The sequence below is a fragment of the Kryptolebias marmoratus genome, linkage group LG20, assembly GCF_001649575.2.
Source record: "Kryptolebias marmoratus isolate JLee-2015 linkage group LG20, ASM164957v2, whole genome shotgun sequence".
NCBI lineage: Eukaryota > Metazoa > Chordata > Actinopteri > Cyprinodontiformes > Rivulidae > Kryptolebias > Kryptolebias marmoratus.
In genome coordinates, this window is record NC_051449.1 from 16,424,463 (window position 1) to 16,436,847 (window position 12,385).

Consider the following 12,385-nt stretch of genomic DNA (forward strand, 5'->3'; position numbering starts at 1 on the left):
TCATTTATTTGTTTTTAATCTTTAAAATTAGATAAATATACAAGAACGTCCTTTTCTTTCAACAAATTTTATCAAATCATGACTTTAGGAGCCCAAGTATTTAAGGACTTAATTTTAATACGGACAACTCTATAAACTGAAGCTGAGGGGAGAAAAAATATTAATTAAAAGAGAATACAACGACATGCAAATGATTTAAAATCAAAATTTGACAAAATACATAAAAGTTGAACATGAAGCTCTTCTATATTCTTCATGCTCTTCTTTATTCAGCATTTCCATCGTGTCTCCTGTTATTTAAAGAAAAAAAAAAGCTGCTTTTTCTTATCTTCCATCGTGCAGGCATGTATCACCGTAACGTCAGCCCCCATCAGGGGGCTCAGACCTCCTTGCCATGGCAGAATCTGGCAGGATCTGCTTCTTCATCCCACCCACCATGGACTCTGTGGTGAAACTTTCTTCATGTTTTTAATAAACCATTCCATCTCGCATTGTTGGTGAAGTCTCTTCTGGTTCAACGTTTCGAGTGCCAAAACTGAGAATTTTTACTTTTTTATTGTGGTTTGAAAAACATTCTCATTTTTTAATTCGATGCTGGCTGCATGGTTCAAAGAAGCTGGAATAAGGATATGTTTCCTGCTGCGCTGAATCATCTCTTCTTCAACAACACAAGAGTCTGAGAACTAAAGAGAGCAGATACTTTGGTGAAAAGTTTCAACTGTTTACCACTCCAGTTTATTTTTAGTAAATGTGTTTAATAGATGACTGCAGGCCACCCTGTTTTAACACCCAGAGCCATACTTTTTATTTATTATTTATAATGCTCCCAATCTCCAGGTTTTCTGAGGGTCTTTTAAGTTTTTCTTTGGAATTTGGCTGTTTGTTTTTTTTTTTTTTTCTAGCCTTTTTTTCTGACCATGACAACAAACTGTATAAATGTGCTTAAACATGTGGAAAGTGGAACATGAAAAAATTGTCAGCAATAAAAAGTATCTACAGCAGATGAACAGTATCTAAAAGACGTGTCTTTAAGAAATCCATGAAAACCCTGACACAGGACCAGAAAGATCCATTCAGTCTTCTGTATGTCAGTTTTTCAGCTAAAAGCTCTTTGGAAATCACCTTGTTGGTGTTAAAATATTATTTTATGTTAAACTGAGTTATTTGGGGTTCTTTTCGTGGATTCATTCGACTATAGAAACGGAAATAAATGATATTTTTGTGACACGCACCTAAAGATTCAATTTAAAGTGGTTTCTTTGTTAAGGTGTCTTATATGTCAACACAACACTGGTATTAAGGAACCTTTTTATGTCTGATTAGGTCAAAGTTAGGTGGCTTAACTAACAAACTAGACTAGCAATACATTAATCTGAAAATAGCCAGGTATTGGACTGAAAATGAATGAAAAATAGCTAAAGTTCAAAGAAAAACTGAAAGATTTTTAGACAGCCTAATGAAATATTGATTAAAGCTTTAAATGATTACAAGATAGCCTGGATTTTTGGAGATATAGGGAATTGAAGAACGACTCAAGGCTTTTGCGCACTTTTCTACATATTTGAAATAAAATAGTCTCTCGAATATGTACATCTTGTGTACTTACAGCCACAACAAAACAACACAATAGAATTTTATTTAAAAAAAAATAAGTATGCCTTACATTACCAAACACTTTGTAGTTTACTCGGTCAAAATACAATAAATGTGTGAATATGATTTATTTTGTGTAATTAAAAATACGTTTGGTTTTATTTTTTCACAATTTTCCTGGAAAGAGATTGCTATAGAAAACATGGTATTTTGATAGGACACTAAAAACTGGAACGATTGTTTTCCGGATGGAGGCGGAATGTTTTAGCTGACGGACATCGGACAACTAGCTAGTTAGCGGCCGCTGGAAACAAAACAGGAATCCAATACAAGTTGTATTGACTTCGCCTCCAACCTTTGCTTAGGCTCGCAGCTAAACGTCTCTTTTTTCTCGGTTTTAATTGTTTTTCTTGAAGATTGAAAGTTGAAAGTGCACTGGTGAAGATGGGGGTACCGAAGTTTTACCGATGGATTTCGGAGCGCTATCCTTGTCTCAGTGAAGTTGTGAAGGAACATAAGGTAGGAAACCAGCAGTTTCGTTGATTTCACCTAGCATTAGCCCAGCTAGCTGTTGGCTAAAAACGAGCAACAGCGGGCAGAAAAACTTTTCACTCCACGTAACTTCTCAGTGTCTGTCAGTGAATGAACACCTAGTATTTCACCGAATATCGCAAAGTTTGTGAATTATTGAAGCATAATAAAAGCACAAGGTCATTTGCAAATTTTATATAAAAACCCAGCTCGTTAAATAGACATTTTCCTAATCGTTTGGCTTTTAAAAATCAGAGTAAATATCAGTAAATATGTTGTAATTTGGGTTTTTGTTGGGTGAGAAGATTCCTAAAAACAATAAAGCCTTACAGCCAGCTGGCACTAAATGTACAGTCACAACGTACAGACAGATGCAAGCTGGAAAGCAGAGATAATCACAAGTTTCAATTTATCATGATCGTGAGAAGTTTTGGACACTGCTCTGTTTGTGTCAACAGCTTATAGCTGATACGTGACGCTTTACTATATAAACTAGGCTGTTTTTTTAAATGGCACTACCTAAGCCATGCTGTGTAGTATTTCAGTTTGAGCCATAGTTTCATCAGACTGGTGTTTTATGCCCCGTTCATTGCATTTAACAGCATTGTTAGCAAAGCTGTAACTTTATATTGGACCAAAGTCCAGTGCTGTTTTCTCTAATAAATAAGGAGTGGTTAGCTGGGAAAGCACGCTAGAATGTTTTTGGTAACTTTTAAGCAAAATACCACAATGAATGTTTCGAGATAATCCCCACACAGTAAAGATTTAAGAAACAAAATTTCTTGTTGTTCAGAGAACAGAGACATTGGAGGATGTCTTTTTAAAAATAGTCTATCGTCTATTCATGTTGTACTTTTTTCCCCCCTTCCCTCAGATTCCAGAGTTTGACAACCTATATCTGGACATGAACGGCATCATCCACCAGTGCTCCCACCCGAACGACGAGGATGTCCACTTTCGCATTTCCGAGGAAAAGATTTTCGCCGACATCTTCCATTACCTGGAGGTGCTCTTCAGGATCATCAAGCCACGCAGGGTCTTCTTCATGGCTGTGGATGGGGTGGCGCCGAGGGCAAAGATGAACCAGCAGAGAGGTCGAAGATTCAGGTAGCGACTGAGAGGGATGAGAATGATGCCAATTTTCTGGATGTATATGTAGTATACATCCACAGTATGTATCAAGCTTCATATTATTTTGCAGTTATTTGAACTCTGTTTCCAAATATTGTATTGATGTCTGATATTATTGTGTTCAGTTTGAGACGGCTCCTTTTTTAAACGCTAGCCAAATATGTTGTTTTTCTTCCAGCTGCTCCCTTCTGCAGGGTTTGCCCCAGCGAGCGAACTCGCTTGAAATATTTGGCGATTGTTTTACAACGAATGGTCTTCCTGACACAACCTGGGCTTGAACCCGCAGCCTCAGGAACTAGTGAAATGTTTTTATTGCCAATTAAATCCAAATAAGCTTTAAATGGAGTTAAAGCCTTTTTTTTATTATTTTAAACAAAATATTTCTTTTTCTGGTTGCAAAACCAGAAGAAACCAAGCCAAAGAGAGACTCTGGACTTAAAACTGTTTGTCTGACCGCCAATGTTTTTTTGTTTTTGTGGGTGTTTGTGTTTAGGTCTGCCAAAGAAGCAGAGGAGAAGATAAAGAAAGCTCTGGATAAAGGAGAGGTGCTTCCTACAGAAGCTCGCTTCGACTCTAACTGTATCACTCCTGGTAGGGTTGTTCAAAAGCTATATACTGTTTTTTTTTAATTTGTGAAAGCACATTAGGGCTCTGTCTTCGACTTAAAGACGAGTTCTCTTAGTCTTTACCTTCTTGTTGGTTCTTTGTCACTCTTTGCCAGAATCTTTAAACTAACCCGCATAAAGCTAAAACCCAAAAACGGACACACCCGAATCGAACACTAACACAGTGGGATTACTTTTGTGGTAGCTTCATTTATCAAGTTGACCTTAACTTTTAATCATCAGTAAAATGAGATGTTTTCCAGCATGGATGTATTTGCTGGCAGTCAGACATAAACACGTTGGTCTTGAAAAGCAGCAGCAGCTCTTTTGATCACACACTTTTTTACTTCCCCAGGCACTGATTTTATGGCGAGACTACAGGAGCAGCTAAAGTATTTTGTTCACAACAAGCTCTCCACGGACAAGTTGTGGCAGAATGTCAAGGTCTACTTGTCTGGTCACGAGGTGGGTTTCGTCAGCAGCACGGGATTTTCACTACATTTTGGAAAGTGCAAGAACATGTGACGGTTTAAGGAGACCTTTCTTGCGTTTGATTTTATTTTTCTTTTTTGCCTAAAGACACCAGGCGAAGGAGAACACAAGATCATGGAGTTTATTCGTTCTGAGAATGCCAAGCCCGGTCATAATCCCAACACCCGACATTGCCTGTATGGCCTGGATGCTGACCTGGTATGGTTTATTGTCAGTCTGTAAGGATGAGGATTTACATTATTACTCTGATCCTCTCTGAATGCATACTCTTCCCTCCACTGCGTTGTAGATCATGTTGGGTTTGACCAGCCACGAGCCAAATTTCTCCCTGCTCAGAGAAGAAGTCAGATTTGGAGGGAAGAAATCCCAAAAAAGGTTCTCTGTTCCCCCGATTTACTTATTAATTTTTTTGTCACACTATATTTCTTTTCTCTCTTTTATGCCATGCTCTGTATTCTAAGTGTTTTCTGTGTTTTATATCCTCCTCTTTTTTTTCTTCCTTTTATAGAATAACAGCTCCAGAGGAGACAACTTTTCACCTGCTTCACTTGTCTCTGATGAGAGAGTACATAGACTATGAGTTCTCAGAGCTAAAGGTGAGACACGCTGATATTTATAAGTTGCATTTACAGTGACAGCAATTTTCCGGCGTTAATTTGACAGAAGTCCTTCCTGTAAATAAAACGCTTGTGTGAACAGAACATCGGCCTATTTGAGCCTGTTAGAATTTAGATTCAGTGGATAGTAACCAAATGAAACTATACGATCTCAGTCTAATTATGAAGACATTCTTACACTTTTATACCCTGGCGGACCCTTCTCCCCTGTCATGTCGCCACACACTTCCTGCTTCCTGACACATACTTGCATACAGATCAGAAAAGCTGCGAGAAGAAAGGTGACTTGTGTTTTAGGCGAGCGAAACCCAGCGTGTTTTGATATGGCTGTGATTAAAACTTTGGATGGACTTGAACATAATAATACAAAGGGACGATGCACAGACACGAGTCATTGTTCAAACTTTGTACGTGTAATCTATTTTCCTGTTATGTTTGTGGCTGTTTTTTCAGAGTCACATGGGTTCTGATTATGACCTGGAGCGAATAATAGACGACTGGATTCTAATGGGCTTCCTTGTAGGAAATGATTTCATCCCTCACCTCCCTCATCTTCACATTAATCACGACGCTCTGCCGCTGCTGTACAAGACGTACATCAGTGTGCTGCCAAGCCTGGGAGGTGAGGCTCACACACATATACCCACACAAAAGTAAATGTTCTTACGTCGTCCGTACCCTGGTGCATGTGAACGAGTTTCTCATGATGTTGGAATGGTGCTCCAGCGTTGTGTTGTTTGGTTTCCAGCTCTGTCTGTGCTCGGCCACTCAGTCAAGCCTGTAATATGGTAATACGTTCTGTTTTTCATAACATATGTCAGATAGAGAAAGTGATTGGAATCCTAATTTCTAACTTAGGTTATCTGAATGAGAACGGCCACTTAAACCTCCGAAACTTTGAGAAATACATGGAGAAACTTTCTGAGGTGAGGCACGAACATTCGCCAACTTTACTTTGAAATATTTGGTATCGTGAGTGATGCTGAGTGTGTTTCAATTTTAAAAACAAAATCTATACAGATCTAATATGAATATGTTGCTCTTTTTTTGTTCAGCTGCATCTCATACATGCAGCCTCTTATTTAAAAAATATATATAATAGCGTTTTTTGTGGAAACACCTGTAACATTGGGTATGGTTTTATTTTTTTCCCCCTGCTTTGTACCCTTCTAGTTTGACCGGGAACATTTTAATGAGGTGTTTGTAGACTTGAAGTGGTTCGAGAGTAAAATAGGTAACAAATACCTGAACGAGTCAGCTGGTCTGGCAGCCGAGGAGGAAGCTGGCAGCAAAAAGAGTGAGGTAGGAGCGCAGCATTTAAAAGAAGCAACATTCTTTGATTGTTGTTGTCTGATTTCCACAATGTGCTTCCTGTAATTACTGTCGCTGATGATTTTATGTGCGAAGGACTCTGCTGCCCTGAGCTCAGCTGAACCAGCGACTGCAGAAGGAAAAGGAGCGCTGGGAGATGACGAGGAAGAGGAGGACGATATGTTTGAAACCGAGTTCAGGCAGTACAAACGCACCTACTACATGACCAAGATGGGCGTGGATGTGGTGTCTGAGTAAGTGTAGAAACTAAAAGCCTTCAAAGGGATCACTCTGGCTTGAGTTTCAGTAGAAGCAACAATTCAGCACCAGCCTTTTTTTTTTTTTTTTTAATGTGGACTAATATTAAAATGTGTAAGAGATCTCATTTTAATTAGGAATCAGATGGATTTGACACAAACTGTGGGTGTTTTTAGGTACACCTGTTACTATATTGTGTGTCGATGCAGCATCTCAAAGGGCCTCAGAGCGAAATAAACTAAAAGAAGATGCGTCAGAGGCAGCTTTGTTTATTAAACACAGCTGATTGCATCACTTATAACTCAGGAAATGAGTTGCCCAACCAGTGAAAACCTATTCCTCAGGAACTCCAGTGAGATGACGAACGTATAAATTGGGTCAGATTAGCAGCGTTGGCTTTGTGGCACGTTTTAGGAAGTTTGTACATGGCTCAGGGATACCTAAATGTAGTGCGTCACCTTCCATCTGTGGCCTGCCAAGAAAATGGCACACAGATGCAACAAATACATTTCAAGCTTAGGAAAAACTGACGAGTGCCTTAAAACTTGAGAAAATATTGTCCATCGTCGTTGCAGTTTCACCTTCATCACCGGCCCTAAGCTGTGTTCTCGTTCTAACTGTTTGCAGTGAGTTTCTAGCCGACCAAGCCCGGTGCTACGTGGAAGGTATCCAGTGGATTCTTCACTACTATTATCACGGAGTTCAGTCCTGGAGCTGGTGAGTACTTTTACTCCTCTGTATCCTCAGAGAAGTGGGATTATTTTGTAATGTCTCTTTAAAAAATGGTTCTGTATGGAGGATTGTAACGGACATATTAAAGAAATAAGTGGCTTAGGCAGAAAATAGCAGGAGATATTGTGTTTGGGGAAATATTGCAAAAGGAAAAATGAAACAAAACAGATAAATGGTACAGAACTAAAGAAATGTAAGCTTAACTAACTAACTAAATAAATAGAAATAATACTTAAATAAATTATTGCAGCTGCAATAAAATAGAAATATCAACAGGTGAGACTCTTTATGGAACATTAATTGTTTGTAACTCTTTTTTGTTGTCGTTGTTTTTAATTGTTCTGGTATTTGTTGCCAAATTAATTAATTATTGACCAGTTATTTTCTGTATTTATTCTTAATTATAGCAGTTTCAGTGCTCCATACAAGCATTTCTGTTTCACCAGCCTAACTTTAGTGACAGCTAGTGTTTCAGAATCCTAGCAAACCAATTACTGAGCAGATTATTTGAATCATTTATTGGACGTCATGCATTGATTCTTAGATATAGTTTTGTCCCAGTTTTAATGCGCTCTTTTCAATTAGATCCATTTTGAATATTGTGTGTGTGTGCGCGCGCATCTCTTCAGGTACTACCCATACCACTACGCCCCGTTCCTGTCTGACATCAGGAATATATCGGGGTTAGAGCTGACCTTTGACCTTGGGAGACCCTTTATGCCTTTCCAGCAGCTGCTGGCAGTCCTGCCGTCTGCCAGCCAGTCGCTGCTGCCTGAATGCTACAGGGTAACAACTCACGCGCACGCCGAAGTTCGATAGTGTGGGTGTCCAAACTTTTGCCTGAGGTGTTCATTTATTATTTTTTTGATTTCTCAGAGCTTGATGACCAGCAAAAACTCTTCCATTATTGAGTACTATCCTGTCGAGTTCAAAACCGACCTCAACGGGAAGCAGCAGGAATGGGAAGCTGTGGTGCTCATTCCGTTTATAGACGAGGTACGAGCACTCGCGTACATTACTCATGGCGGGGTCGTGTTGCACGCGATGAACTCGTTAACCTGTGTGCGTTTGTCAAACAGAGGTGCCTGCTAGCAGCTATGGAGCCCTACAATCACAAGCTGACAAAGGAAGAGAAGGCCAGGAATCAGCATTCGGAGTGTGCCGTCTACTCATACGACCCCGATATAGACTTCACGTATACCTCCTCCCTGCCTCAGCTGTTTCCCAACATCATCCACTGCCATGTCAAGTAAACACCGACACACGCTCGCGCCGAGCCCTCTAAAATTCTGATTATTTTCTCTGAAAATACCCCGTGTTTGGAGAGGTTTGCCCGAGCTAAACGCAAACAAAGAGCGTACGTCAGTCTCGCTCTCAAGCTCACCGAAAGTTTATTGGTTGTTACAGGAAAGCAAACATCCCCATGGATGCTTGGATGGTTCATTCGGACCACGTCAGCAAGCGTGCCGACCGCTCAGCTCTCTACTTCTGTGGCTTCCCCACTCTGCACCATATCAGACACAAGGTATCTTAGGTGTCAAGTTTTCAGCCAAAGTGGAAATGCTCCTGTCTTAATGCAAACCATTTAACATGGTTTAAGTTGATTTCCAGTCATGTTCAACATATTTATCTAAAGATAATCAGTAGGAGACTATTCTTAACTAGTTTTTGGAATAATTCTTTGTTGAATTTATTTATTTTGAAAATACATTTCTGAAGCTCTGTTTTCCTCTCTCCCCTTTTTGATAATTTCATTTATTTATTATTTATTTTAACTCCGCTTCTCTCACCAGTTTTACAAGAAGAAAAACGGAGTGGTCGTCTTCCAGCAGAGCAGCAGAGGAGAGAACATGATGTTGGAAATTCTTCCCAGTCAGGAAGGAGAAACGGTGAGTGTTTGTTTCTGTACGTAGACCCATCTTAAAAAACCTAAATACAGTGTCAATTTTGGAAAAAACAAATTGGGCTGCGTCACAACATCATGGCTTCGGATGCTGAACCATTTAACATGCGGTCCAGACCTCTCACCTAATGAAAAGATTGTAGTGCATCACGAAATGAAAAAATCCATCAAATAAGACTCAGAACAGCTCGAATCCTCCATCACACAGGAATGGGGCAAAACCTCCAGCAACTGCTCTCAGTTCAGCCTCTGTTCAGTTACGTTTCACTAAATTTACAGAATCTTATACCAGATTAGCAAAAAAACGAGTACCTGTGGGTGTGAATACATGTGGAGTAAATTACATTTATTTTAGCTCCATATTAGTTTTTGAAAACGACCTTGAATGTTTTTCTTTTTTTTCAGTGTGGACATACTTTAGGTATGATCTGATGCCTGTTTAGATACCGTTTCAAACACAGTTGTTGTAGATTTAGCTGTTTATTAAAGGACTCTCACATGAATTTTCAGGATCTTCTCAGTTTAAAAAAGAAGGCAGTGGTTTGGATGATGCTTTGTTGTACAAATGAACAACGACCCACAACAAAACCCGGTAATTTTTATTTTTAGATAAAACAGTGATTTACAGTGGCTACGGCATTCACATAATTGAGGTGAACTTAATTAAATAAATAATAATAATGCGCCTGTAACCAACAATTGGATGTGAATATGCTTGAGGTTGAAGATCTGTACTTTTTGCCGTCTCTTCCTGGCTGAGAGAAATGTTGTCACTCTGAACTTCTGGCGTCGTCACTTGGTCGACTTTAACTTTTTCGCTCGAATCCTCCGTGTTTCCAGATATGCGACGATGTTGCCGCACAAGTGCTGGGCAAGTCTGTGTTTGTCAACTGGCCCCATCTAGAGGAAGCTCGCATCATTGCAGTTTCAGATGGAGAAACCAAGTAAGAAATGATACGGCACCAAAATGATAGATTTAAATGGGAAGGTCATGGGAATTGGGAAAAATGCTGAATCTCTATGTGCTGAACGTCTGTCATTCTAGAAATACAGATTTTCAGTCTCTGTATAAATCCTAAGTTTGTTATTCCAACCTAAACTTTGTTCCCCTTCTTTCAGATTCGCTCTGGACGAACATCCAGGAGTCCAGCGGGTGTACGACAGGCCGTCCACTCCTCCGCCCACTAAAGTCTCCTTTTTGGGTGACAAGGAACAAAAAGATTGGGTGAAGGATGTCCAGGGAATCACTGAACAGTAAGAAACACTAAACAAAAGCACTGTTAATAAAAACACTGTATCTGTATTTATAAGCATGAGACACGACATACAGCCTGACGTTTTTAAAATGATTTAGATTTTTTTTAACCATTTCTTTTTTTAAATGTTCTCAGCTTTTTTAAGAGAAAAGGCGTCGTGGTGAACGAGACGGCCGTGCTTTTATACGGCCAGATGCTGACGGGCCGAAAATACATCCCGAAAGCAAATCAAGTGGTGGAACTGGAGAAACAGTGGGCCAAACAGATTCTGCCTTTCGCGTACCAGACTGTGGTGACGGTACTTGTTTCCGATTGCATTGAAAGAGTACACAAAAATACCAATGCTGCTTTAATTACCTGTCGCAATCATGGCATCAGCGTCTCCTCTGATTCTTTCAGGACATCAAGGCCTTCTACTCGTCTCTGACCAGCTACAGGAGCCTCGATGAGCTCTTTCCCCCGGCAACCACTGTCTTCATGGTGGGAGCGCCTTACTACGGTTCTATGGGAGAGGTGCGTCATCGGCCCTAACGCACTGTTAGGCTTTCATAACATTCCACTTAAAGTTTAGTGTGTGCATATTCAGCTCCTGAATAGAGATGCTAGTGTCGTCCGTGTTGTGAAATTAATAATAGCTGACATTCAAAATTTTGTAACAGGTTCAAAATTCTCAAGACGTCATCAAAGAGGGTCGGATCAGAGTGGTGTTCGTTGTGCCTCGCGAGCCGCAGCTGGAGCACTTAATCCAGAATCAGCATGTAAGACGCACTCCTGTACAGACATTTAGTGGACGGGTTTCATCATGAGAGCTGTCATCCATCCTCTCGTTATTTGTTGGTTTTAGAAATACTCTGTCAAGTACTGCCCCGGCTACATCCTGGCGTCTCGCCTCGGCATCAGCGGCTACCTGGTCTCTCGCTTCTCGGGCAGCATCTTCATTGGCAGAGGCTCCAAAAGGAAGTGAGTGTCCGGTGGTGTTTATTTACTGAAAAGTACTAATACCTTTTTTATTTCTTTTTCCTAATCCAAAATTTTTTTCATCTACGTTGTATCAAGTCCCTGCGGGGAGCAGAGACCTAACGTTGGGCTGAACCTGAAGTTCAACAAGAAGAACGAGGAGGTTCCCGGGTACACCAAGAGGACTGAAAAAGAGTGGCTGTACTCGGATGCTGTTGAGGAGCTGCTCGCTGAATACCTGGACAGGTAAAAGACACCCACCTGTCCCTTTTCTCTTTATCTACCATGTAGATGCTGCACCGTTGCACGCTTATGGATTTGTCTTTTAATTCTTTTAACTTCACATTTAAAACTGTCTGGTTGGTGTCTTAATGTATGCAAGAATGAGTTTAAGAGAAGAGCGCGATTGACGCCGCTGTTTGTTGTTTTTCTAGATTTCCTGAAGTATTTGACACAGTCTCCAGAAACTCCCATGACGATATGTTTTATGAAGATGACATCTGGCCCGGGGAGGATCAGAACGGGTAGGACCAACAATTTACTTTGACCAGAAAACCCCCCTTTTTTATATCAAGGGAACTTTGAACTTCCATCTCCAACAACTGGAATCTAATCACAGTTCCTGGAGAGATGATTGATTGCCCGAGCCCACCCTGGTTGGGATGTATTGTTATAGAAACCCCCCAGGGTGAAGCTGAGTGTTTTTCAGCAACTTGTTCTCGTCTTTTTCTCTCTGTCGCAATTATTGTGTGAATGCTTTTAAGCATTCACACCATTGTTTTTCTGTTTCTCTTTCTTATCTATTATTCTTCTTTCACTATTCCGTACGTTTTTCGGCATCTAACTCGTTCCGCAATTTTTTCAGCTATTTCAACCGTTCATATATCAAAACGTTCAGCTCATTAATGACAAGACCGCTATGACTTTTGGTATTGGTGCAATTTCGGCTGTTTCAGATATTTAGCTTTTTCTGCCATTTTTTTCTCATTGAAAATGAAT

At 40.2% G+C, this 12,385-nt stretch overlaps 1 protein-coding gene across 3 annotated transcripts in view; it reads left to right on the forward strand.

Moving 5' to 3' along the window:
• The first annotated feature begins 1,875 nt into the window (after positions 1-1,875).
• Positions 1,876-12,385, forward strand: part of xrn1 (5'-3' exoribonuclease 1) — a 19,349-nt gene continuing 8,839 nt past the window's right edge. For 2 of the 3 annotated variants that reach the window (XM_017420888.3, XM_017420889.3), the window contains exons 1-25: positions 1,876-2,112; positions 2,999-3,231; positions 3,749-3,846; positions 4,216-4,325; positions 4,440-4,550; positions 4,642-4,727; positions 4,861-4,948; positions 5,423-5,591; positions 5,828-5,895; positions 6,143-6,271; positions 6,377-6,534; positions 7,166-7,255; positions 7,900-8,056; positions 8,147-8,266; positions 8,350-8,519; positions 8,678-8,795; positions 9,064-9,159; positions 10,014-10,117; positions 10,293-10,427; positions 10,565-10,727; positions 10,829-10,942; positions 11,089-11,187; positions 11,274-11,389; positions 11,486-11,632; positions 11,821-11,910. In XM_017420888.3, coding sequence (XP_017276377.1) covers positions 2,038-2,112; positions 2,999-3,231; positions 3,749-3,846; positions 4,216-4,325; positions 4,440-4,550; positions 4,642-4,727; positions 4,861-4,948; positions 5,423-5,591; positions 5,828-5,895; positions 6,143-6,271; positions 6,377-6,534; positions 7,166-7,255; positions 7,900-8,056; positions 8,147-8,266; positions 8,350-8,519; positions 8,678-8,795; positions 9,064-9,159; positions 10,014-10,117; positions 10,293-10,427; positions 10,565-10,727; positions 10,829-10,942; positions 11,089-11,187; positions 11,274-11,389; positions 11,486-11,632; positions 11,821-11,910 — 3,044 coding nt within the window. In that variant the 5' untranslated portion in view covers positions 1,876-2,037. Of the gene's footprint in view, positions 2,113-2,998; positions 3,232-3,748; positions 3,847-4,215; positions 4,326-4,439; positions 4,551-4,641; positions 4,728-4,858; positions 4,949-5,422; positions 5,592-5,827; positions 5,896-6,142; positions 6,272-6,376; positions 6,535-7,165; positions 7,256-7,899; positions 8,057-8,146; positions 8,267-8,349; positions 8,520-8,677; positions 8,796-9,063; positions 9,160-10,013; positions 10,118-10,292; positions 10,428-10,564; positions 10,728-10,828; positions 10,943-11,088; positions 11,188-11,273; positions 11,390-11,485; positions 11,633-11,820; positions 11,911-12,385 lie in introns of those variants that run through there. The other variant, XM_037982051.1, reaches the window with a different exon arrangement.